At 68.3% G+C, this 24135-nt stretch overlaps 3 protein-coding genes across 5 annotated transcripts; 1 reads left to right on the forward strand and 2 right to left on the reverse strand.

The window, feature by feature from the left end:
* The first annotated feature begins 6 nt into the window (after positions 1-6).
* On the forward strand, positions 7-6042 carry OCLN (occludin). The gene is made up of 7 exons (XM_040537753.1): positions 7-811; positions 1837-1995; positions 3963-4129; positions 4212-4400; positions 4477-4648; positions 5037-5078; positions 5389-6042. The coding sequence occupies exons 1-7, from the start codon at positions 113-115 to the stop codon at positions 5488-5490; spliced, it is 1530 nt and encodes a 509-aa protein (XP_040393687.1). The 5' UTR covers positions 7-112; the 3' UTR covers positions 5491-6042.
* A 249-nt stretch (positions 6043-6291) lies between these two features.
* Positions 6292-13759, reverse strand: NR2F6 (nuclear receptor subfamily 2 group F member 6). The gene is made up of 4 exons (XM_040537755.1): positions 13244-13759; positions 10206-10300; positions 8319-8843; positions 6292-7760 (listed from the first exon to the last, which is right to left on the reverse strand). The coding sequence occupies exons 1-4, from the start codon at positions 13501-13503 to the stop codon at positions 7486-7488; spliced, it is 1155 nt and encodes a 384-aa protein (XP_040393689.1). The 5' UTR covers positions 13504-13759; the 3' UTR covers positions 6292-7485.
* Positions 13760-18096: 4337 nt separating this feature from the next.
* USHBP1 (USH1 protein network component harmonin binding protein 1) lies at positions 18097-22525 on the reverse strand. 3 transcript variants are annotated; one of them, XM_040537750.1, is made up of 15 exons: positions 22374-22506; positions 22013-22185; positions 21839-21939; positions 21370-21488; positions 21100-21297; positions 20914-21015; positions 20685-20839; positions 20449-20589; positions 20294-20376; positions 19818-20004; positions 19469-19712; positions 19212-19394; positions 19046-19137; positions 18847-18969; positions 18097-18342 (listed from the first exon to the last, which is right to left on the reverse strand). In XM_040537750.1, exons 1-15 carry the CDS (start codon positions 22380-22382, stop codon positions 18171-18173), a joined length of 2082 nt encoding a protein of 693 aa, XP_040393684.1. In that variant the 5' UTR covers positions 22383-22506; the 3' UTR covers positions 18097-18170. The 3 variants fall into 3 exon arrangements, with proteins under 3 accessions (XP_040393684.1, XP_040393685.1, XP_040393683.1); XM_040537751.1 differs by lacking the exon at positions 21839-21939 and having other exon boundaries at positions 19818-19953; positions 22374-22525; XM_040537749.1 differs by lacking the exon at positions 21839-21939 and having other exon boundaries at positions 22374-22525.
* Between the last annotated feature and the right edge of the window lie 1610 nt (positions 22526-24135).

A 24135-nucleotide genomic window follows, 5' to 3' on the forward strand; every position in this document is an offset into this window, starting at 1 on the left:
GACCAAAGTCCCTGCCGGGCGCGCGGAGACGTGGAAACCCGGCGGTGCCGTGCGCGCCCGCCTCGCTCCCACAGCTCCGTCCGTCTCCCCTCAGGCTCTCCCCACCGCCACCATGTTCAGCAAGAAGTCCTACGACGGCCCCCCCATGAGTTACGGCTCCCCCACGGGCTACGGGCCCCCGCCGGGTGATTACGGCTACGACTACGGCGCCCGCTCGCCCCCGCCGGGCTCCTACTACATCGAGGATGTGCCGCAGCACTTCTACAAGTGGACCTCGCCGCCCGGCGTAGTGAGGATCCTGGAGGCCGTGATCATCATGCTCTGCATCGCCATCTTCGCCTGCGTGGCCTCCACCCTCGCCTGGGACTATGGCTACGGCTTGGGGGGGGCTTTCGGAAACGGGCTGGGCGGCTACTACGGCTCCAGCTACTACGGCAGCGGGCTGGGCTACAACTACGGGTACGGGGGCTACTACGGCGGGGTCACCAACCCGCGGACGGCCAACGGCTTCATGATCGGCATGGCCGTGCTCTGCTTCCTGGCCCAGCTGGGGCTCCTGGTGGCCAGCATCAGCAAGTCGAGCAGCTCGCGCTCCCGCCGCTTCTACCTGGTGGTCATCGTGGTGTGCGCCGTGCTGGCCTTCGTCATGCTCATCGCCTCCATCGTCTACGTCGTGGGCGTCAACCCCCAGGCGCAGATGACCGGCAGCTACTACTACAGCCCCTTGCTGGCCATGTGCAACCAGGTGTACAGCAGCAGCACTTACCTCAACCAGTACATCTACCACTACTGTACCGTGGACCCCCAGGAGGTGAGTGTGTCCCCCCGCCACCTCCAGACCCCCCCTTTTTGGGTCAAAGCCCAAGGCCGTGAGGCTGAGCAAGGTCAGCGCCGCTTATCGCAGCCGAGTGCGGGAAGGAGAGTGTCTGTAACTGCTTGTGCTGCCCTTGGGCCGGCTGTGAGACGCGGTGTCCCCAGCCAGCTGGGACTTTCCGCTCCGTCCTTAACGTTTCTGGCACCGTTGGGCGGCAGGGAGGGTGCCGGTGCAACCGGCAGAGCAGGGGAGTTTCGGGGAGGGGACGTGCTGCGCCCCAGCACAGCTCTGCTGTCTGGTACTTTGGTCTCCCTGCTCGTAAAAGTATTTCAGCAAGCCTGGTGTGCCTGCAGGGGGTGGGATCGGGGCTGCGCGTGGTGCTGCGTGCCGGGCTGCGCTGGGGTCAGTGGGGCAGGAGGCAGCGGGATCCTGCGAACCAGGGCTCAGCGGCCCCGGTTTCGGCTGGGGCCAGCGGGGGCTCCTGCGCGGCACTGGGGTGGAACTGGTGCTGCCGGTTCCTGGCCGGCTGGGCTGGCCGTGCCGCATTCCTGCGCCCTGAGCGCAGGCTGAGCGGGGGGGAGCCGCGGGCTCGAGGGCTCAGCGTGGCCCTGATCCGTCCCTGCTCGGCCCCGATTTCTGTGCAGCTGCGGAGATCTGGCTCGTGGGAACACCGGTGCTATGGCACCCCCACGGGCAGGGTCCCTGTTCTCGGGTGCAGGAGCTGGCTCGGGGCCCCAGGTGCTGGGGGGGTCACCTCCCTGGGACCTGCACTTGTCCTGTCCCCACGAGAAAACCAAATCGTCTTCCACTGCTGGGGCTGGGCCAAAAGCTCTCCAAAGCCCGGTGAGCTCCGGGCAGAGTCTGTCCCACCGCCCATCCAAAACTGGGGGTGTTTGGGAGGGGGGGGAGCGCTTCCCATTTGGCCTCAGGGAGGGGTTGGGTAACCAGACCCCTGCCCTGCCTGGAAGGGGGCTTCCCAGAGCCTGCCCCCCCCCTCACCATCCTCCCTCCCTCTCCTCCAGGCTGTGGCCATCGTCTGCGGCTTCCTCATCGTCCTCTTGCTCTGCCTCATCTGCTTCTTCGCCCACAAGACGCGGAGCAAGATCTGGAAGTACGGCAAGGCCAACATCTACTGGGACAAGGCACCGGTGCTGCAGGAGGGCCCCAACGTTGAGGAGTGGGTGAGTCCCGGGGGGCTGCTCCCTGCACTCGGCTGTGCCACCGTGGCTGCACCGTGCCCGTCCCCAGCCCAACCTCATGCCAGGAGCCTCATTCTGCCAGAACCTCACCGCGGTGTTTGCACACCCCCAGCCCCGCAGCCGGGAGCTCCCGGGGTGCGCCGTTATCACCGATAGCGCCAAGCAGTGCACGGGACCACGAGGTCCCTCCCTGTCACCCCTTTTTTTTTTTTTTGGCTTTTTCCACCCGGTACCGTGCCCCCGTGCCATGATGCTTTGGGAACGGAGCAGGGCTGGGCGAGCTCGGCCTCCCTGAAAGACAAACAGGGTCGGATCAGATGGGCCGGGCGCCAGCAGCGCGCCGCTGAGGCTTTGCGCCCTCTCCCCTTTGTTCGCCCAGCTCCTGCCAGCGCTGGCTGCCGACACGATTCGGTTTCGGTCTCGTCAATGATTAACTCGGCTCCGGGGACGTGGCTCTGGGCCGTGCCACCCAGCTGTGGCCTGGCTCTGTCCCACCAGCCTGGCTCCGTGCGCACCGTGACACCCTGGTGTCCCCTGGGTGCTGGGGGCTGCTCCCAGGGAGGGCAGGGAGGGGCCCTGGGGTGCTCTGGCTGCTCCAGGGCTTTGATCCAGGGCTGGGAAATGTGCCTGCGTCCTTCAGCACGGCTCTTGGGTGCTGCTGTGCCCTGGCTGAGGAGAGGCTGACCCCATTCCTATCCCAGTCCTCATCCCCACCAGACCAGGACAGCCCAGACAGCTGCGTTGGGGTGCCCAGGTATTGGGGTGCCAGGGAACAGGGCTCTCCCCCACCAGGACCCCATGGGGACAACAAGTAGCTCAGGTTGATCTTAAACATTCCCTGCCATCCCAGAGTCCAGCAAAGCGCTCGGTTTCAAACCCTCAGCCCAGCTCCTTGTGTGCGCACGCACCCCTCCGTGTGTGTACATCTAATATTTGTTTTTCTTTTTGCAAAAACACCTTTGTTCTGGTTTATTTATTTTTGTTAAAAGTCCCTCCCTTGCTAAGCATTTCCTGGCCCGCAGCAGGGCCGGCCCGGCTGGGGGACAGCCCCTGCACCCCCGGTGCTCCTTGCCCGCGGTGTCCCCAGCTCTGCCGGTGTCCCTTGCTGGCACCTGCCAGCTTTTTGGGGACGCTGCGGCAGGGAAGTATCGGTGTGTCAGGGTGTGAAACCATCCCCGGGACATCTCATTCCCAGTTTATGGTTGAGACTGAGATAGAGAGGTGACCTTCGATTGGGCGTGATCCTCCGGCTCCGTCCTGGCGTGGCACGGGGACGTGTCTGTCCCCACGCCGGTGGCGGTCTCACCTGGGGCCCTCGCTTAACGGCATCTTCGTTAGTGGGGGAAAAGCAGCAGAGGAAGCTGCTTTGCCAGCCGGAGTTCTCAGCTGACGTCCCCAGGGCCACCATCCCGGCCCCCGGCAGGGACCGGCTTCCGTCCCGGCACAAACAACCCACAAAGGGCAGGAAGGAAGGCGGGGGACGGGATGGGACATCTGCCCAGCCAGGCCCACGTCCTCCCCCAGGAGCCCCGTGCGGCCGGTGCAAACGTCCCCTGCGTGGGCAGCGAGCACCTGGGGGGGCGATGCGGGACCCAGCGAAGCCGGGGGGCTGTCACCTGGGGGTGCAGGAGGGATGCTGGGTGCCCCCGGGCACGTGTGCGCCTGTGCTGGAGCGCACACGGTGGCTCTGTGCAGGGCAATGTCACCTGCTGTGGGGTCCACGGGCAAGTCCTCCTCCCAAAATGCTGCTTCTCCTGCCTGGGGGGGCTCCCCCAGCCCTTGCCTTCCCCCCTAGCAGGACATCGTGCAGCAGCTCTGCCGGTCCCCCTCCCTATCAGCACCCCAGACAGAGTCGCAGCGGTCGCACCGGGGTTTCTCCGGCCACACGGGACGATGACAGCGTCCCCGGTGCCACCGTCCCCCCGCTGAGCACCTCTCGCTGCTCACAGGTGAAGAACGTGACGGACGGGGCCAGCGTGCAGGACGAGACGGCCACGCTCGCCTACTCGGAGAAGCCAACCAGCCCCGTCAACGCGCCGCCCTACAGCGCGCCCTCCTACAGCTACGTGCCCCCCAACACCGCCTACTACCCCTCCGGGACCTACAGCAGCCGGGGGTGAGTGGGGGGCACTGCCGGCTGGGCGGGGGGTGCTGGGGGCATCCGTCTGCACCGTGCTGATGTCCCCGTGTCCCCGCAGTGACCAGCCGGACCGTGCGACCAGCACCAGCCCCGTGGAGGAGAAGGTGAAGGAGCAGCCCAGCAAAGCGCCCGCACGGCGCGGCCGCAGGCGGCGGCGCAACCCCGAGCTGGACGAGTCGCAGTACGAGACCGACTACACCACGGCCGTGGAGTCCAGCGACGAGCGGGACCAGGACCAGTGGGCCAGGTGAGGGGGGGGGCCCCGTGGGAACCCCCTGCCCGCAGCTGCCCCTGCGGGGCCTGACCCTGCCCCTGTCCCGCAGCTTCTACCCCCCCATCACATCGGACGGTGCGCGCCAGAAGTACAAGCAGGAGTTCGACACCGACCTCAAGCGCTACAAGCAGCTCTGCGCCGAGATGGACGGCGTCAACGACCGCCTCAACCAGCTCAGCAAGGAGCTCGACAGCATCTCCGAGGACAGCCCCCAGTACCAGGTATGTATATCGGGGCCGGGGGGGACACCTTGCGGCTTTGGGGATGTCCTGGAGGTTTTGGGGATGCTGCAGGGCACTGGGGATGCTACAGGGCACCAGGAACGATGCCTAACTTTCGGGATGCTGCAGGGTACCGGGGATGCCGCATAACTTTTGGGATGCTGCAGGGCACCAGGGACGCATAGCTTTTGGGGACGATGCATAGCTTTCGGGATGCCACATAACTTTGGGGATGCTGCAGGGCACCAGGGATGCCACAGGGCGTGGGGGATGCTGCATAGCTTTGGGGATACCAGCTGGTGCTGCGGGGCACTGGGGAGCACTTGTCCCTGCAGGACACCCCCCCTCGGGGCTGCTCGTAATCCCCCCGTACCCGTTTCCTTTGTAGGACGTGGCAGAGGAATACAACCAGCTGAAGGACTTGAAGCGGGTGAGTGCGCGGAGCCCGGTTGCTCTCAGTTCCCACATCCCGGTTGAAATTGGGTTACTCGGGTGCGCTGCGCCTGGGGGAGGGCAAAAAAAAAATGCACTGCAGGGATGTGCAACCCCCACGGCCGGGGGATATCACGGCAGGTGGTGCTCCCTGGGGGCCTGCTCCTGCTTCTCCATCCCCAACCCATGAGCGGTGCCAGGCTCGGCGCTGCCCCCCCCGGCTCCAGCTGCCCCCCCAGCCCCGCGGTGCCGTGGCCGAGCAGCCCCGGCCCACGGGCGCTGACGCCTGCCCTTGCGCCGCCTTTCAGAGCCCCGACTACCAGACCAAGAAGATGGAGACCAAGGCGCTGCGCAACAAGCTCTTCCACATCAAACGCATGGTGAGCGACTACGACAAGGTGCGGGGTTAACCCGCGCCACGGCAGGATGCGTGCCAGGGGGGCACCGCCGGCCCCGCCGCCGCACAGACTCCTACCTATGCATTTTGTACCTTTTTGTAAAAAAAAAACAACATCCAAAGCGACCCCTGGGCGTCGACCCCAGCCACTGTGAATACCCCCGAGTGCCTTCGCTGGGTGCGTGCTGGGGGCCGTTTCCCCTCCTCGTGCTGTAAATATGTTTGGGGGGGTCCTGAGCACCCGTCCCCTGGCCTGGGGAGGCGTGAACGAGCCCCCCTGCCTCCGGGAAGCGCTGGGGTCCGGAGCGGGGTCTGCACCAGCCCCGTGGCACCTCGGGGTGCCAAAATGTGTCCCCAGCCCCGCGCTGGTGCTGGGAGCCCGCAGCACACAGGGCAGGATCGCGGCCGCGTCGTGTGAAGGCAGAGCATCCCCCGGCCCTGCGGCAGGGAGGCAGAGCCCCCCCCCCCAGGCAGCTGCTGGGGGGGGGGCGAGATTTTGTAAGGAACTGGCTGAAACTGTGTAATTTTTACCGTTGTTTAAATAAACTGTATCTGTTGATTTTAAGTCAGGGCCCACAGGCAAGGTACAAACCTCCCCTTACACCCCAACGCCGCCCCTTCCCCAGTCAGACCACGTGCACTGGGATTTACTCACCCCGAGGAACCTTTGGGGTGAAGAACATCATCCTCCACCAACCCCCCCCCCCCCCCCCAGCATTTTTGGGGCTTAATTCACCGCTCGACACCATCTCCCCCCCACCCGGGGGGGGGGTTCAGCATCACCCCCGTCCAGCACAGCCCCCCGGCGTTGTAAGAAACATCTTTATTGACTTCCGTTAATTTGTTTAGTATCATTGAACAAGGATTATATTTTTCAGTGAATCAATCTAAATGACAAATCCCCGCCTAATCCTGCCTCTGTCTGCACAGCACGTACCCCTGAGAAGCAGAGCCTCGCTGCGAGGACCTGGGCGGGGGACGGGGACGCCCCCCCCGGCCCCATTTATGCCCCCCCCCGTCCCCAGTGCCCCCACTTTCCAGACCGATTTTTGGTTCCCTCCCCCCACCCCCCTCTCACCTGGTCCTGGCTTGAAAATGAGGCACGGGAATAGAGCGAGCGTGGGGGGGGGGAATGCCCACATCCATCTCCCCCCACCCTAAAATCCATGGGGGGGGGGGTGGGAGGCAAAGCACCAAGCAAGCAAGCAGCAGCAGGGAAGGGAAGGCGCTGGAGTGACCCTGGGGGGGAAGGGGCTGGGCTGGGTGCAGAGCACCCAGGAAGTACGCCTGTAATTGCACCCACGTCGTGCACGGTGCCAGACACCCCCAGCCCCCCCCACGTCGCCCACCCCGCGCCCCGGTGTCGGAGATGCTTCAGTGGAAAGTGCAGGGCTGGGGGTGGGAGCCTGGCCCCAGAAGGGCTGCTCCGAGGTCGGCGCTTCAGTCCTCGAGGCCAGATCTGTCCTGGGAGGGTGCAAAGGGGCTTTGAATGAGCCCCTACCCACCATGGGCAGGATTTGGGGGGAGGGCACGTGCCAGGACCCCTCTGTGCAGCCCCCCCCCCCCCCCCCCCCGAGGCTGCTTCCAGCTCCATCGCCTCCACCCCGACGCCTGCAATCCAGATTGGGACAGGCAGCAAGAGGCTGGAGGCTCCTTCCCCGGGCCGGATCCTGCCTTACAGAGCCGGGATTGACCCCCCGGTGCTGCCCGGGGTCCTCCCTGCCCCACGGCGGCCGAATTCTGCTTGGCAGGGTTGAGGATAAGTCCGGCGTCCGCCTGCAGCGAGAGGAGCGGTACCGTTGGGTTCCGGAGCACAACGCCGCTACCGCGCGGCTTTCGGGGCTCACCCCGGGGTGGGGGGAGCAGCCCCCAGGCGGACGAGTCACGAGGTGCTCGAGCAGTTCAGGGCCCTGGGGACGGCACCGGCTGCGTCTCCGGAGGGAAATGGGGTTTGGCATCTCAGGGGTGTCCGGGCCGTCCCCATCAGGAGCATCCTTGTCTTTGTCCCCTACTGCCCCGTCCCGTAGGGCCAGTTGAAGGTGCTCCCGGACAGCAGCATGTCCCTGATTAGTGTTTCGATGGGCGTCTTCCCCACCAGCCTCATGAAGAAGAGCTGCGAGATGAGGGAGGCCGGCACGGCCCGCAGCGCCGGCAGCCGCAGCAGGAGGCGGCCGAAGCGCTGGGGCTGCGAGGGGTACTGCGAGCGCACGTACTCGGTCAGGGCCACCTGCGCCTTCTCCTGCAGGCTCTCCACGTGCGCCGGGTCCGAGAGGCCGCAGGCATCTGCGGGGGGAATGGAGAGGGGTTAGGGGAGGGAGCTGCGGTCAGAGACCACCCCCTCCTTCAACCCCCCAGGACCCCCCTGCCCCTCTCCATCGGCACCCAGCTCCTGCCAGGCGCGATGCAGAGCCCCTCGCCTGCACCCACCCGAAGCGAGGGCACCCATGGTGTCCATGGGGGCGCCCCCCCCACCCCGAGGCCATGCTCCACGCGGGGATTGCTCCAGCTGCAAAGTGCTGCTGCAGAGCCTGCAGCTTCTCTGTGGATCACGCTGAGCACGCATGGACCAGCAGTTGGGGGGGGGGGGGGGGGGCGTTCCCAACACCCATCAGTGCACGGGGAGATGTGTTTTGCTCATTCCTGTCACCCCAGAGACGCTCAGCCCCTCAGAAGAAGGACGAGCCGGGATGCTTCAAACCACAGCAGAGAGGTGCTGAGGGTGCAAGGTCCCCCCGCCGATGCTCCCTGCTCCCCAAATCCCAAAGGCGACGCTCCCTGCGGGCTCATGGCTGCGTGGGGTGGATACGGGGCTCGAGCACGGCGGCGGCAGCGCCGACCTACCCGGCGTGAAGAGCGCGATGGCTTTGAGGCAGCTGTACTCGGCCGAGTCCACCTGGAGCCGGTTGAGCTTCTCCACCTGGTCCTGGAAGATGCGGATCTGGTCCATGAAGGAGACGACGCGGTCGGCCGACATGGGCGAGGCGTGGAAGCCGGCGGCGGCCAGCAGCGGGGCCATGTGCAGCGGCAGCGCCGACTGCGCCGCGTTGAGCACGAAGAGCTCGCTCCAGCTGAGCCGCAGCAGGGCCACCTGGTCCGAGACGGGCAGCTCGGGGAAGAAGGGGATGTTGCGAGCCCACTCCACCGTGCTGAAGAGGAGGCGGGCGGCCAGCTCGCAGATGTTGTCGATGCCCATGACGCTGCCCTGCTGCGCGTACTGCGAGCCGTAGCGGGCGGCCGGGTAGGGCTCAGCCCGCAGCAGCTGCGAGATGAGCTCCGACACCGGCTGCCCGTTGAAGTATTCCCCGCTGGGCATGGTGTTGGGGCTGGTGCTGGAGTGCGTGGGGGGGATCCGGCCCCGCTGCACGGCTGAGAGGGAAGCAGGGGGGTGTCTGACCGCGCTGTGCATCCCGCATCCAGCTTCTCCCCCCCACCCAGCTCCCGGGGGACCCGTGGGTGCACCCGGGCTTCTCTGCGCCCTGCGCAGGGACGGATCCTGGAACCTCCTGCCCGCAGAGGTTCCCTGCCCGGGAACAACGGGCGGCTTTCAGGCACTGCAGGAGAGGGAGGCGGCGCGTGCGAGCTGCTGCGCTCATGTATTCAGCACCCTGGAGCTTCACTGGCAGCTCCTTGGCCACGGCCTCCGAGCAGCAGCAGGGCTGGGAAAGCGCCACCGCCCGACCCCGTGCCAGGACGCCGGGACCTGGCTCCGGCTGTGCCGTGCCCAGGCGGGCGCCTCGCCGGCACTGTGGCCCCCCCCGCGCCAGCTGCGGCAGCGCAGGGCGATTGCTGCCCAAGGTCATTGCATGGCGGCAATCATTTATTTGCAAATAAAACGTCCATCTTGGAAGCGTCGTTAACCCCGGGGCACTCCCCCTCCTAATTGCGTGCAGGGAGAGCCATTTTTCAGCTCCCCCCTCTCCCATTAGCGCCCACTATTTGCTCAGTCCCTAGTAATTAATTTATGGGCTGTTCATGAGCCACTTAAATGAGAGCTCTAAATCATGCTAAGTGGCAATAATGCCATCTCGACTCCTCTGGAAAGGAGGGAATTACTGTCCTGCTTCCAGTACCCTTCTCCCTGCTCCTTGCGTTAATGCCACCTGCCGCTGAGCAGCCCCAGCACTGCGCCAAGCCCACGCCGAGCCCCGGCTCGTGCCAGCAGCAGGGACACAGCCCCCAGGGTGCGCAGCTGAAGCTCAGCACCCTCCATCCCAGCCCGGACCCCTGAAGCCCAGATCAGACAGGGGCACGTGGCACCATGGGTGACGGCGACCCTGAGCTCGCCCCAGGCACACACGTGCCACCCTGCTGCTGGCTCTGCTTTGAGCTGAAATCCTTCATTTTCAGGACAGCTCCGTCTGCAGCAGCCTGGGGAGCGTTTGGCCCAAGCCAAGCAGCCGTGCAGCTCTGGACAGGATTTGCATGGCCCCGGCTGCAGCAGCGCCGTTCCCAGCCGACCTCCACCGTGCCCGGGGCGCGCGCCCGGGCGGCTCCAGGTGTGTCACCTTATCAGCGTGCAGCTTTCTAAACAAACACCACCTGCTCCGCTGGCCCCGAGGGCGAAAAAGGAGGAAAAAGGGGCAAAAGAGGGAGGTCTGGCCCCAGGCTGACGCTGCAAAGAGGGTGAGAGGGTTTCAGAGAGCTGGGCGAGCGCCCGCTGAAGCGGCACGGGGCTGGTGGCCCAGGTGGGAGCTGTCCCCGTCCCCGTCCCCGCGGTGCTGGCGTTACCTTCCTTCCTCATCCCCACGCGGAAGCACTTCTTCAGGCGGCAGTACTGGCATTGGTTGCGGTGGTGCTGGTCGATCTGGCAGTCGCGGTTGGACCTGCAGGGAGGACAGGGCAGACGTGGCACCGGGCAGCACCGTGACGTCCCCGCCGGGCTCCTCCGCCACCGCCCGCGCCGGTGCCCTCGGGCACGGCCCCGCAGCCTCCTCCCGGTGCCACGCCGCCCCTGTGCACACACTCACACACGCACACTCGCCCGCACGCAGATGCTATGGTAACAGAGACCGCGAGCTATTTCCAACAGAAAGGGCTGAGGGTTTGTGTTTCCAGCAATGCCCAGGGGTTTGGGAAAGCCACAGAAGCCCCCGCAGCACGGGAGGAGCTCCACAGAGGGAAGAGAAGCGCGGGGCTGGGGGCTCCCACCCCCGGCAATGCCCCGTGCCCCCATCACGAGGCGGCTGGCTGGAGGCAGGAGTGGCCCCGGCCGCGCGAGGAATTCCAACTATTTCCTACGGAGCTGCAGGACTGGGCTGCCCCTGCGGGCACGGCCGCTGTGGGGCCGGGTCCTGGGGGCCACCGCTCTGCGCCGGCCAGGGGGATGCTCCCCAATGCCCCCTGAGCAGCCTCAGAGCCTGAAATGGGGTCAGGGCTGGCCCCCCTGGAAATGCATCCTCATCCTGGGCCCCGAGCAGCCCCGCACCACGCAACGGGTTTGCTTGGGCATCGACGGGGTGAAATTGGGGTAAAAGGGCAGAAAGCTGGGCTGGGCCAGGCTGCCAGGGACGTTCCCGAAGCATCGCCGGCGGCTCAGCCCCGTGGCCCTGATCCCAGCGGTCAAGGGCCGCAGCAGGGCGCGGGTGACAGCGGGTGCTCACGTCCCACCCAGCGGCCGTCGTGGTTTGAGGAGGAAAAGAGGTTATTGATGAATTGGCAATAAAATTAAGCAGTATAAAGCAAGAGGCAGGAAGTCGCAGGCCATGCCACGGGCCAGCAGCAGCTCGGCTCTGCCTGGGAGCCCCGACACGAACATCCTCATTCCGACACAACTCCGGAGGAGAGGCACGCAGGGATTCCCGCGGCGCTCAAACCGGAATTAATTCGCCCTGAACATCACCACTGCGCTTAACACACTTCGAACGCGCTGCTGATAAAAGTTATTCCAGGGGAGCAGCGATCGCTAATCACAACGGCAGGTTACATCTTCATCAGCCAGGCGCCCGCGCCCGGCATCGTGGCCAACCCTCCCGAGGGCCAGCGTGGCGGGGGCACGCCTGATTGCCCCCCCCGGCCCCACAAAAACCCAGAATAGCCTCGGCTAACGCCGGCAGCTCGTAGCGAGTTTCCCAGCTGATCCGCTGCAGCGACCTGGGAAACTGTGAGAACACAAAAGGCGTATACTGTGCTAATTATGTAATTAGAACATGTAATTATTTAGTGCAAGAACTAAACTGAATCCAACTCACTTTTAATATTCAAATTAGAGCAATCTTGGCTCGCTGCTGCTTTTGACTCCTTCGACAAAGCAGATGCCAGGGCTGCCACAGGAGAGCATTGTTCCCTGCCCCTTCAATAGTTGCTGCGCACTTGGAAAACTCCCGACCCTCCGCTGCACCACCGAGCCGGGGGCCAGACCCCACCTGCAGCAGGCGACCAGCACGGGGCGAGGGCTGGGCTGCTCACAGCACCTCGGGGTGCTGCGCCCTGCATCCCTCCGCACCTCGGCAGCACCTGGGGCGCAGCCCTCCTGCCCCGAGGAGCCCTGATTTTGCACCTCCTTTGTTTCCCCTGCAATTGGGAACCTGGCATTTCTCAAAAGCCGTACGTGTGCCCCGTCTTCACACAACTCATCCCATGCGGCGGCTCGTGACGGAGGAAACCAGCACCTCTCATCCCGCAGATCAGCTGGGGAAACTGAGGCAGCGCCGGGGAGGATGCCCGCACCATTCCACGGGTGCCACGCCACCGGTGCCAAAGCAGAGGTGTGGGGGAGGACGAATCTAGGCCGCCCAAACGAGAGCAAGGCGGCTCGGAGACGGCAGCCGCCGCGGGAGCACCGCTGCCCCGCTCCTTTCGGTGCCATCCCAGCACCGTGAGGTGAAGGTCGCAGCCGGCAGCCCCTCGGGCAGGGAGAAAGCGGGGCACCCGGTGCACCCGCGGGGTGCCGTGCTCGCCGCATCCAACCGGGTCAGCAAACGCCGCTGGAAGCGCCCGCACGTGCCGCGGGGTCCTGCCCTGCGCGTGAGCCCCGTGTGCACGGTTGTGCTGCCAACAGCCCCAATCTCCGTCCCGGGGCACGGCAGCCCTGCGCATCCATGAGCCCACCAGCAGCTCTGGAGTTATTATTTGCAGCTCCCAACTTTGCGTGGGTCGAGGGGCTCGTCCAGGATCACCGCCCCTGGGCCCAGCACCGTCAGCGGCATTTCACAAGGGCAGCGCAGGATCAGCGCCCTGCAGCGCGCCAGGCCCTCGACACCTCCGGTTAAAATTATCCTCGGTGCCGTGCTGGTGCTTTTCTCAGGGTAGCGCGGCCGTGACCAGGCTGACTCACACGCAGCCTCGGCGCATTTTCAGGCTGAAATGGCAATTAATGCTGGAGCAGAGCCGGGCGGTGACGACGACCCGCTCTGCCACCGGCCCTGGGGATGGATCGGGCAGGGCCACCCATCCCTGCAGGGGCTGGGGCCGCTTCCACGGGGTGCAGAGCACAGGAAGACCCCACGATGCAGCGGGGCCACGGCGGAGCCACTGTGTGGCCACACCGGGGCCACCATCAGTGCTGCACCGGGGTGGCTGAGCAGCCATCACCGAGACGCACTGGGGCCAGCACCGAGCTGCACCGGGGCCACCGCAGAGCCACGCTGGGGCCAGTACTGAGCCACACCAAGGCCACCGTTGAGCCGCACCGAGGCCACCGCCGAGCCACAGCGTGGCCACCACCGAGCCGCACCGGTGCCACCGCTCGCGCTGCGAGCACGCCGCGGCGCAGCCGCCCCGGGAAGGCGGGGGGGGGGGGGGGGTCCCCACCGCCCCCCAGCCCCTACCTGCAGGTGTAGCTGAGGTTCCTGCGGATGCTGCGCTTGAAGAAGCTCTTGCAGCCCTCGCAGGTGAAGACGCCGTAGTGCTTCCCGCTGGACTTGTCCCCGCACACCACGCAGTCCACGGGCGCCCCGGCCCGCTCCTCCTCGCCGTGCTCCGCGTCGCTGCCGCCGCCCGCCGGGGACGCCGCCTCCTCCCCGCCGCCGCCGCCGCCGCCGCCGCCGCCGCCGTTGGGCTCGCCCCAGCCGCCGGCCACCATGGCCATGGCTCCGCGGCCCCGGGGGCTTCAGCACCGGCCCCGCCGCCGCATGGAGCGGCGCCCCCGGTGCGCGGCGGCCGGCGCCTCCCGGAGCGAGTTGAGCAAGTTGCTTTTTCTGGTTTTTTGTTGTTTTCTTTTTTTTTTTTTTCCTTTTTTTTCTTTTTTTTTTTTTTTCTAGGGGGGGCAGGCGGATGGGGGCCGGTTCCCTATATATATATTCTTCTCTTGTTTTGTTGTCTTGTTTGTTTTTTTTTTTTTTCTCCCTATCCACCCCCCCCCCTCCCCCCCACTCCCGCAGCCCCGCTTAACGGGGGGGCCCCGCGCAAACTTTGCGGCGGCGGGAGCGGGGCGCGGCGCCGCGCATCCCCCCCCCACACACACACCCCCCACCGGCGGGGCGCGGCGGCTCCGGGCTCGGCGGCCCCCCCGGGGCTCCGCCGCATGCGGGGGGGGCGCCGCCGCCGCCTCCTCCTCCTCCTCCTCCTCCTCCTCCTCCTCCTCCTCCCGCTGCCCGCTGCCCCCGCTCCGGCGGCTCCGCTCCTGCTCCGCGGCACCGGCAGGGATGGAGGCGCCGCTGTCCCGGCCGGGCCCCCCCTGCCCCTACGGGCCCCGCCGCCGCCGCCGAGGCTGCATGCAGCCCGGTCCGGCGGGACCCGCTCCGCCGAGCCCCGGGCTCTCCCCGCCTCCCGCGAAAGAGCAAAGTTCAGCCGCTGCCGCGGTGGCCGCCCTGGATGCTCCTCCCCGTCCTCCTCCCCTTCCGCTCGCCGCCCGCCGGGTCCTGCCCCGCCAGCGCCCCCCCAACCCTTTGCCGGTCACCCCCGGGCCGCCCCCCCCCCCCCCGAGCTCAGCTCCCGGCCCCGGGCTCCGCCGCCGCCACCCCCCCCCCCCCACCCAAACCGCGGTCCCCGCGCACGGAGCCGGGAGCGGAGCCGCAGGGGCGCACGGAGCCCGCCACGGATGGGGCCGTGCCACGCTGGAGAGGGCCATTTGTCCCCGGGAGGGTGGCTGGGGACAAGGGGGGGGGGGGGCACGGGGGGGTGGCCTCCCCAGAGCCCTTCGCTGCCCCTCCTCCCCCCGCCCCGGGACCGAGGCTTGGCAGCGCCCGGCGCTGCTGCAAGGAGCGGGGGGCGCGGGGATGCGCCGGAGCCCCCCGGTGCTGCAGCCCAGCGCTCCGTCCCCGTGCGCTGCGTGGTGCTGTGCCAGAGCCCCCGGGGGGGGTCACGAGGGGCTGGGGGCAGCCTGGGGTGGGTGCTCCCTTGGGGACGGGCAGGACGGAGCCAAAACCAGCGGGCACAGCTCGGTCACGGTGCGGTGGCACCGGGCAGGACAAGGGCACGGGGCCGTGTCGCGGGGGCTCCGGCGGCACCGGGGGTCCTCGGGCACGAGCTGGCTCCGCGCAGCCCCGCAAAAGCCAGTTGTGAGTTGGTTAATTAAGCCAGGCCTAGGTGGGCTCGCCAGCTGGCCCCGCAAGGGCCGGGTGGGCCAGGGTGCCCGCAGCGCCCGCGTGCCGCCGCCCGGTTAATTATTAATGAAGGAATAAGCTGCGCGGAAAGGTGGTTGACCCGGGAACAGCCCCGCGCTATCGCTGCGCCTTCGCCTTTCACCTTGGGGCCAAATTCTCCCGGTGATGCCGCCGTGGTGGCCCCGGTGTCTCCCGGCACCTTTCACCTTGGCTTGGGGACAAAGTCCGGAGGGAAAGGCACGGGGCCGGGGGCCTGTCCCCACGGGGGACCCCAGGCAGGGCGAGGGGGTGGAGGTGGGGACGGGGGGGGGGGACGGACACCGGGGGCGGGCTGCGGGTGAGCGCTGCTGGCACCGCCGCGTGCCGCCGGCCTTGGCATTCCCAGCCCACGCGCCGGGGCCGGCTCCTCGGTCGGGGCGGCTGCTGCTAAAGGGAAGGCGAAGCAAAGCAGGCTGGAAAAGAAAGAAATAAATAAATAAAGCGAAGCACTAAGGCCACGGAGCAGCAGAGGGAGATGGATTACAGCTCCGGCCATAAATAAAACCTCCATTTCCTCTTGTCTGGAGGGATCTGTGCTCGCGCGGTACCTGCGAGCGTGGCTGTGCCGAGGTGCCCGGGAGCTCGGGCAGGGCACGGGGGCGGCCATGGCCAGGGGTGCATGCCACGGGATTGTGGAGGGGAGGGCTGCTGAGCCCCACAGCCGGGCAGGATGGGGCCAGGCCAGGCTGGGGGCTGCTGCTGGGGGGCACCGGAGGCAACGCCAGCCCCAGCCCAGCCGAGGGGGCGAAGCGGGGCGGTCGCCCCCCACCTGCAGCCGGCCCCGCGGCTCCTTTCTCCTCTGTCAGGCCATGATTTATGGCCCTTTCCCTGCCTCTCCCCCTCCTCCTTGCCCCCTGCAAAAAAATAATAATCCAGGAACAAAGGAGGAAATTGGATCTTCTCCCCCGCGCGGCTGCCGGCCCCGCCATGGGAGCCGTGTTTGTTTTGACGTCGGTGTCCAGTGGGCGAAGGCGTTTGATCTCCGGAGGAATTCCTCCTTCCTCGCGCTGCTCCACTGCCTCGCCCGCACAAAAGGGCCCCCGCGGGGTCGGGGCTGCCGGCATGTTTCGTGGGGCCGCCGGAGCGCTTCGTGCCGCTGCCGCCCTGCGTGGGCTCGCCGAGGGTCCTGCCCGGCAGAGGCACCCAGCGGCGCGGCCCCTGTCCTCCCACAGCCTTCGAGCTGGAGGATGAGGAAGCAAACGGTGCCAAAGTGGCAGGGCTGGGCTTGCGGCCTCATGGGGGCCGACATCGCTGGGGGGGGCCGGGGGCCATCGCCGCCAGCCCCAACCCATTTACCTGCACCCCATTTAGCTCCAGGCTGTGGGGCAGCCGTGCCCCCTGCCACCAGCAGCACCGCTTCCTGGGGGCTTTTGTTGGATGGATGCCCCTGTTTTTTTGGATAGATGCACTTGTAGGGACAGACACCCCTGTCTGTCTGTCTGTCTGCCTGCCCGTCCATCCCCCCAGGGTCTGGGAACCCAATGGAGACCCGCACGGGGTGTGCACAACCCCACACATTCAGAACTGTGGGATTTTAGCCCAATCCCCTGATTTTCAGTTCGTCTCCTGGCTGAGTTTCCCCTGCCGGGGCTGGTTTCCCCTTGGGGCCACCCATGCCAGGCAGGATCCGGCCCTGCTCCTCCCCGGAGCTGTTTGCAGAGCCCGAGCGATCCTGCGGCAGGGCGGAGGGCGTGCGGCTCCTTATCGCCGCGTTCCCGGGGCCGGATCCTGCGTGCGGGCATGTGCGTGCGTGCCGAGGGCGTGCAAGCTGCTCGGGGAGGCGAAGGACAAAGGGAGCCGGGGCGGCCGTGCCGTGCTGTGGGGTGGGAGCCTGCACCCTACAGCTGCTTCCTGGGGTGCCCAGGGCTTTGCTGTCGGTGCTGCGGGGTGCCAAGCTGTCCTGTGCCGTGCCATGCCGTGCCACGCTGCACTGTGCCGTGCCGTGCCGTGCCAGCAGCCCGGTGGCAGCACCTTGGCAGAGGCCCAGGGTGTGCCCAGATTTTTGTGGGGGTCTCCGCAGCCAGGACTGGGGTGGTGGTGGCTCCGTCTGGGCTCCCCCCCCCCCGCCCCCGGCACCCAGGGACTTGAAAGCCGCCCCGGCCGCCCCAGCCCTTTCATGCGGCTCTCGGTGAAGCCTGACCCCGCGCACAAAGCCCCCAGGAGCCCATTTGAATCTGAAAAGGGGTCTGAGCACAGAGCCCTGACCTTCAACCCGTGGGTCAGCCTGTCCACGCCACCGCCACCGCTGCCGGGCCCCCCCGGACCCCCCGACGAGCCAGGCCAAACCTGGCCGAGCCAGCAGCCCTGCGACCCCCAGGTCTGCAGCCCTACTGTGCAGCCCACAGCCCTGTTGTGCACCCCAGAGCCCTGTTGTGCACCCCAATAGCCCTGTTGTTCACCCCCAGAACCCTGTTTTGCACCCCCACAGCCCTGTTTTGCACCCCAAAGCCCTGCTGTGCACCCCGACACCGCTGCCCTCCAGCCTTGCCCCGCAGCCCCATTCTGCGTCCCCGCAGCCCTGCCTGTCTGCCCTCTCCATCTGGATATCGACCCGCTGAGCCTTGAACTCCGCTGCGGGATGTCCCCGGGGAGCCGCAGCCCTCCTTGTGGCCCAGCTGTAGCTCCGTGCCTCAGTTTCCCCGACACCCTGCAGCACATCTGTGCCCCGGGCTGCCCCCCAGCCCCCTGCACCCTGGCACCAGAGACCCCCGCTCGCCCTAATCCTGCCCCACGCTTGCCCTAATTCTGCCCCACCGCCACCCCATCGCGCCGGGGGCTGCTCTGATGGCTTCAGCCCCGCTCCCCGCCGGCAGCCCCCAGCCCAGCCCCGCTGCCGGCTCTCCCCCCCCGCAACGCGCGGCTGCCCCCGGTGCGGGGTCACTGCTCCTCTTCCCTCCTGAATATGCATGGGGCCCTCCCGCCACGGCCACCGCCGTCACCTTTGATCCCACGTCAGGGATAACGAAACGGCTTCATCTGCGCCGCGAGACCCAGGGGGGGTGCGGGGGGGGGGGGCACGGCTTTTGTTGCTGGAACGAGCTGAGCCCCGGTTCCGTCCCAATGCCCCCCATCGATCCCCAGTCTGGCCGAGCCATAGCCACGAGCATCAGCGGTTTATTGCCCCCGTGGGTCCATCCCGTCCCCATCGCACAGGGGGGCCGGGGGGGGGGCCCTAAATGCAGGTCTCGCTGCCAGCCGGGCCCTGCTCCAGGGCCTGCAGCCGTCGGGCCAGCGCCTGCACCCGCTGGGCGTGCTGCTGCCGCAGGGCACCCGCCTGCGCCTCCAGGCGCCGCAGCTGGGCCCCCTGCTTCTGCCGGGCACCCCGGTACGCCAGGGCCAGCTCCCTGCGGGCACAGCGTCACCGCGGGGCACGGGGACAGTGCTTTTGGGGAGGGGACCGCGCTTTTGGGGTGTGCAAAAGGGGATTGTGCTTTTGGGGTGCGCACAAAGGGATGGCGGTTTTGGGTGTGCACAAAGGGATTGCGTTTTTTTGGGTGCGCGCAAAGGGATGGTGGTTTTGGGGCTGTACCCTCGAGGCGTGCAGGAATGGGGCACTATTTCAGGGGGTTGGAAGGGGCCGCGCTTTTGGGATGTGCGAGAAGGGGCCACGCTTTTGGAGAGCATAAGAGAGGGTGGGGCTTTTGGGGTGTGCATGGAGCAACAGCACTTTTGGGGTGTGCAGGAAGGGGCCTCGCTTTTGGGCTGGGCATGAAGCAAGCATGCTTTTGGGGCATGCATCTGGAGGGACGTGCACCCAGGCCGTGCAGGCAGGTACCGCGTTTTTGGGACGCGCAGGGGCACCGCGCACCCGCTGCGTGCTGAGCACTGACTGAGCACCCCCTGCCCACCTGTGGGCGTGGAAGAAGTCTCCGCTGATGGTGACGTACTGCTCCTGCTGCGCGCGGCTGGCGGCGCTGCTCTGCTCCAGGGAGAGCACCAGGGCCCGTGCCCGGGCGTGCAGCTCCTCGATGCTGGGGGACACGCTCGTGGCAGAGCCCGGCACGGTGCCGTGGCACACGCAGGGCTCCCGGTGCTGAGGTTCCTTACCGGGCCTGGGCGCGGAGCAGCTCTTGCCCCATCCTCTCCGGGTCTGTGGGGTGCCTGGGCGCCGCCGCTCCCCTTCGGGTGACCTGGGCATCCTGCGGAGCCCCCGTGGGAATCAGCACCCCCAGCAAGCCCCCGGCCGTGGGGAGCAGAACCAGGGCAGCCTCACCTCCTCGCTGCTGCTGGAGCTGCTGGGGGGGCTGGGGGAGCCCCCGCCTCGCTCCCTCTCCAGGTGCTGCAGCACCAGGCGCAGCGCAGCCTCCCGCGGCCCCTGCGCCGCCGCCAGCACCCCGAGGCCCCGCTTCTCCTTCTCCACCAGCTGCAGCCGCGTCTTCAGCTCGGCCATGGCCTCCTGGCAGGGCAGCGCCGTCACCCCCCAGCCATGCAGAGCCGGGGGGGCTCCACGCGCCCCCTCCTCACCCTCACCTTGAGCGCCGCCAGGTCCCGCAGCAGCTCCTCTTTCTCCAGCCGCCGCCAGCCGGGCAGCAGAGCCCGAGCGTCGCGCAGAGCCCGCTCGGCACGAGCACGGGCGTCCTCGCCGCGGCGGGTGAGGGCGCGGGCGGGCGTGGGGGCGTCGCGCAGGGACCCCTGCACGGCCGCCTGCTCGGCGCGCAGCCGGCGGATGGACTCCCGCAGGGCCCCCTCCTCCGTCCCCTGGGACACCGGGGCGCTGCGGGGACGGGGATGTGGTGGCACCGAGCTGGGCACGGGGGCACAGTGCTGGGCACGGCGCTCGCAGCCCGGTCCCCACCCACCCTCGTGCCCTCTCCGGTACCTCTGCAGCCCGGGGCAGGCGCTGGCCCCGCTCTCCTCCTGGCCGTCCGGGTCCGCTCGGTGCGGGAGCTGCAGCCCCTGCGTGGGCTCAGGACCGGACCCAGCCCCCTGCTCCAGGCTGTGCTGCCCTGCTGCTCCTAGGCACGGGGCAGGCGGCCTCACCGGTACGTGCTCACAGCGGGGCTGTGCTGGGGACCGGGACCCCCAGCACCCTCTGAGCATCCCCCCCCCAAAATCCCATCTGCATCCCACTGCATCCCCCCTGCATCCCTGAGCATCCCCCCTGCATCCCCCCTGCATCCCCCCTGTATCCCCCCTGCATCCCTGAGCATCCCCCTTGCGTGTCCCCAGCACCCCAGCAGCACCCCCCCAAGATCCCCTGATATTCTCCCCATATCCCTCGTGCATTCTCCCCGCATCCCCCCCGAGGTCCCCCAGCACCCCCTGTGTCCCGCACCCCCCCGAGCTGCCACTCACCACCTCCGGGGCCGTCCCTTCCCCTGCCCAGCTTCGCCCACGCCTGGTCGAGCAGAGCAGCGTAGGTGTCTGCGCAGCGCTCGCTGCACACAGAGGCGCTCAGCACCGCGCCGTGCCTGTCCCCAGCCCCGTCCCCGTCCCATCCTGTCCCCCACCTGCAGTGCAGGGCCAGGCGCAGCGCGCTGCTGCGGGACTCGTGCTGCCCCAGCACCATGCTGAGCCGCTCCGAGTCGCTCTTGCACTCCCGCAGGGAGGCCACCAGCTGCTGGTTCACCTCCTTCAGCCTCTCCACGCACCTGGGCGCCACCGCTCAGCCCCGTGCCTCGGTTTCCCCACCAGCGGGGGCTCAGTGGATCCTGGGGCTCTGGGGGGGGGGGGCGGGGGGGCTCACCTTTGCAGCTGCTGCACCCGATCCTCCAGCTCCTGCCCGGCACCCTCCGAGGGCTGGGGGGAGAGCGGGCTCTGGGGCTGGGTGCTGTGGGTGCCGTGGGGCTGGGTGCCATGGGGCTGGGTGCCATCGCAGCTCGGGAGGCACAAGGGCAGGTCCTGCAGAGGGGAGAGGCAGAGCCTGGTGCCGGGGCAGGATCCCACCCTTGGAGCCGCCCCAGTACCGCTCTCACCTGGGGTTCCCCCATCCTCGGGGCGCTGCCGAGCCCCGCGGTGCCGCTGCCGGAGCCGTCCGGCTCCTCCAGCCTGGCCAGAGCCTCCTGCAGGTCCCGGACCTGTGCCGAGCACCGAGCTGAGCCCTGGGGGCCAAACCGGGGGGCTCCCCTCATTTGGCACCCCTACCCCACCCCAGCACCCACCTTCCCCTGCAGCCGATCGCGGTCCCCCTGCAGCACCCGCAGCGAGGCCGTGGCGCGGCTCAGCTCCTCGTCGCGGTGCCCCAGGGCCGCCCGCAGCGCCGCGTTCCTCGCCGCCGCATCCAGCAGCCCCTCGCCCTGCTCCGGCCCCCGGCACGCGGCCGGCAGAGCCCCCGCCGCCTGCTCCAGCTCCTCCAGGCTCTGGGGGCACGAGGCCGGTCGGGCAGCGCCCATCCCCTGGGCTTTGGGGCTGCCCGTGCCTCCCTGCCTCACCTTGGCCGCCCGCGCCCACTCCGCCGGCAGTGCCGGGGCTCGGCGGTGCCGGGAGAAGACGGCGCGCTCCAGCGAGCTCACGGCGTGCTGCAGGTCGGCGAAGAGGTCGGGGCCATGGGCTGGGGAGAGGGAGCGGCGGTGGGGTCAGGTCCTGGCACGGCACAGCACGGTGCTGCGAGGCATGGCGCGGTGCTATATGGCACAGCACGGTGCTGTATGGCACGGCACGGTGCTACATGGCACGGCACGGTGCTGTACAGCATGGCATGGTGCTGCATGATATGGTGCTGTATGGCACGGTATGGTGCTGTGTGGCATGGCGCAGTGCTGTATGGCACGGCACGGTGCTAAAAGGCATGGCACAAAGCTATATGGCACGGCACCGTGCTGTATGGCACGGCACAGTGCTCTACGTCACAGCACGGTGCTGCGAGGCACGGCTCGGTGCCGCAGGGCACAGAGCACCCACCTTCCAGACCAGCGCCAGCACAGCGCGCGCCGTCGAGCTCCCGAGGCTGCTGCGTCTCGGCGGGGAGGCTGCCGGTGCCCCCCGAGCCCTCCTCATCCTCCCTGCGGGGCGGTGAGGCCAAGCGCTGGCGATGGCCCGGGTGACACCGGTGCCGGTGCCGCCGCGTGCCGGTACCTGCTGGGGCGGCGCTGCAGCTGCTCGGCGCGGTGCTGCAGCCGGGCCACGGTGGCCAGCAGGCGGGCGATGTGCTCCTCGTGGGGTGGGACGTCCCGGGCGTCCCCCCCTGTGGCCTCGTCCTCGTCCTTGGCCTCGTCCTCGTCCTCGTCCACCCGCTGGCCTGGCAGGGGCTGTGGGGAGCAGAGGGTCTGCGGGTGGTGTCCCAGGGGGCAGCAGGGGTGGTGCGCGGGTGCAGAATGGGGTCGAACGGGTGTTTGGGGTGTGTAGGGGCCGCCACCCGCCGTGGTTCGGCCAGGATGGGGACAAGGGACAAGTTTTGGGGACGGCCGCCCAGCACCCTCAGGGACACCCCACTTGCCTCCTCCATCCCGGCCCGACTCCTGCCCGCTCAGCCCGGCCCCGCAGCTCGGCCCCGCGCCGTGGCCGGATCCAGGCACGTCCGGGCTGCCGGCGGGGCCCCGTGGGGCCACCCCAGGTCTTGCCCATTCCTTGTTCCTGCCGAGATTTCCTCTTCCTCAGGAGCCCCGGCGCAGCCTCCCGCGCTTAACCGTTGCGCTGCCCTGTGCCGGGTGATGGAGACGTCTTGGGGGGCTCTGCAGGAGCCGGGCACCCCAACACCGCCCCCAGAGCCCTGCTCTGCCCCACGGCACCTCGGCCCCACGCCAGACCCTCCCCACACACCTGGGTGCTCGAGCACCCCACCGAGAGTGTGCACCCAGCGTTGTGTCCTTGCACAACCCTCAAAGTTTGGGGTTGCAGAGGGGGCGCGTGAACATTTGGGGTGCTGGGAGGCACAGCACGGGGCGCTGGGGTGTGCAGGGCCAGGAGGGAGCCAGCTCAGGGCACGCAGGTGCTGGGCGATGGTGCACGGGGTGCAAAGGGGCAGCGCAGAGGGATGGTGCATGGGTGCGGGAGGTTGTGCATGGTGTTTGGGGTGCAGGGGCCATTGCATGGGTGCAGGGGGCATTGCATGGGTGCAGGAGGACGTGCATGGGTGCAGGGGGGCATTGCATGGGTGCAGGGGGTTGTGCATGGGTGTTTGGGGTGCAGGGGGCATTGCATGGGTGCAGAAACTTGTGAATGGGTTTTCGGGGTGCAGGGGGTGTTGCATGGGTGCAGGGGGTGTTGCATGGGTGCAGGGGGCATTGTATGGGTGCGGGGGGGGGGTTGCACGGGTGCAGGGGGTTGTGCATGGGTGCAGGAGGATGTGCATGGATGTTTTGGGTGCAGGGGGTGTTGCATGGGTGCAGGGGGTCGTGAACGGGTGCTCGGGGTGCCGGGGGTTGGTGCCTGACCACTGCAGGTTGCCGCCTGGGCTCCATCCTGCCCCCACGTGCCCGGCGAGTCCCCAGAGAACTACAACTCCCAGCAGCCCCCGCGCGCCGCCACTTCCGGGCGGCAGCGGGCGGGGCTCGTGCGGCCGAGAGCGGGTGAGCGCGCGCCGGGGGGCGCGCGGGGCAAGGGGGGGGCACGGGGCAAACGGGGCGGGGGGAGGGGGGGGCGCGGTGCAAAGGGGGGGGACACGGTGCAAGGAGGGGGCGGGTGCTGGGGGTGCACGGCGTCAGGGGGGTGTAGGGCGGGGGGGGGCACGAACTGGGGGTGCACGGGGTGGGGGGTGCGTGGGGGGGGGGGGGCACAGAGGGGGTGCACGGGGCGAGGGGTAGTGCACGGGGTCAGGGGTGCCCAGGGGCTGGGGGGGGGTCCACAAGGGCTGGGAGGGGGGGGTTGCACGGGGTCGGGGGGTTGCACGGGGTCGGGGGGGTGGTGCATGGGGTCGGGGGGGTGCACGGGGGGGAGCATGGGGTGAGGGGGTGTGCATGGGGTCGGGGGTGCACAGGGGCGGGGGGGGGGTCCACAGGGGCTGGGGGTGCGTGCACGGGGTCGGGGGGGGGGGGATGCACAGGGTCGGGGGGGGGTGCATGGGGTCGGGGGGGTGCACAGAGGGGGTGCATGGGGAGAGGGGGAATGTATGGGGTCAGGGGTCCACAGGGGCTGGGGGGGGGGGTCCACAGGGGCTGGGGGAGGGGTATGGGGGCAGGGGCGTGCATGGGGGCAGGGGTCCACAAGGGCTGGGGGTGGTGGTGCAGGGGGTCGGGGGGGGGACACGGGGTCAGGGAGGT

This window comes from Cygnus olor, chromosome 26, assembly GCF_009769625.2.
Source record: "Cygnus olor isolate bCygOlo1 chromosome 26, bCygOlo1.pri.v2, whole genome shotgun sequence".
Classification (NCBI taxonomy): Eukaryota; Metazoa; Chordata; class Aves; order Anseriformes; family Anatidae; genus Cygnus; species Cygnus olor.

Excerpts from the sequence above, each read along its gene's own strand:
- NR2F6 (XM_040537755.1), bottom strand. The coding sequence starts at position 13,503 with ATGGCCATGGTGGCCGGCGGCTGGGGCGAGCCCAACGGCGGCGGCGGC. Across the intron at positions 8,844-10,205 it reads CGTGGGGATGAGGAAGGAAG|CCGTGCAGCGGGGCCGGATC; the intron begins GTAACGCCAGCA and ends CTTCCCTCTCAG. Across the intron at positions 7,761-8,318 it reads CATCGCGCTCTTCACGCCGG|ATGCCTGCGGCCTCTCGGAC; the intron begins GTAGGTCGGCGC and ends TTCCCCCCGCAG.
- USHBP1 (XM_040537749.1), bottom strand. The coding sequence starts at position 22,501 with ATGGGCAAGACCTGGGGTGGCCCCACGGGGCCCCGCCGGCAGCCCGGA. Across the intron at positions 21,489-22,012 it reads CTGCAGCGCCGCCCCAGCAG|CCCATGGCCCCGACCTCTTC; the intron begins GTACCGGCACGC and ends CCCTCTCCCCAG. Across the intron at positions 21,298-21,369 it reads AGTGGGCGCGGGCGGCCAAG|AGCCTGGAGGAGCTGGAGCA; the intron begins GTGAGGCAGGGA and ends TCGTGCCCCCAG.
- OCLN (XM_040537753.1), top strand. The coding sequence starts at position 113 with ATGTTCAGCAAGAAGTCCTACGACGGCCCCCCCATGAGTTACGGCTCC. Across the intron at positions 4,401-4,476 it reads GACCAGGACCAGTGGGCCAG|CTTCTACCCCCCCATCACAT; the intron begins GTGAGGGGGGGG and ends CCTGTCCCGCAG. Across the intron at positions 4,649-5,036 it reads AGGACAGCCCCCAGTACCAG|GACGTGGCAGAGGAATACAA; the intron begins GTATGTATATCG and ends TTTCCTTTGTAG.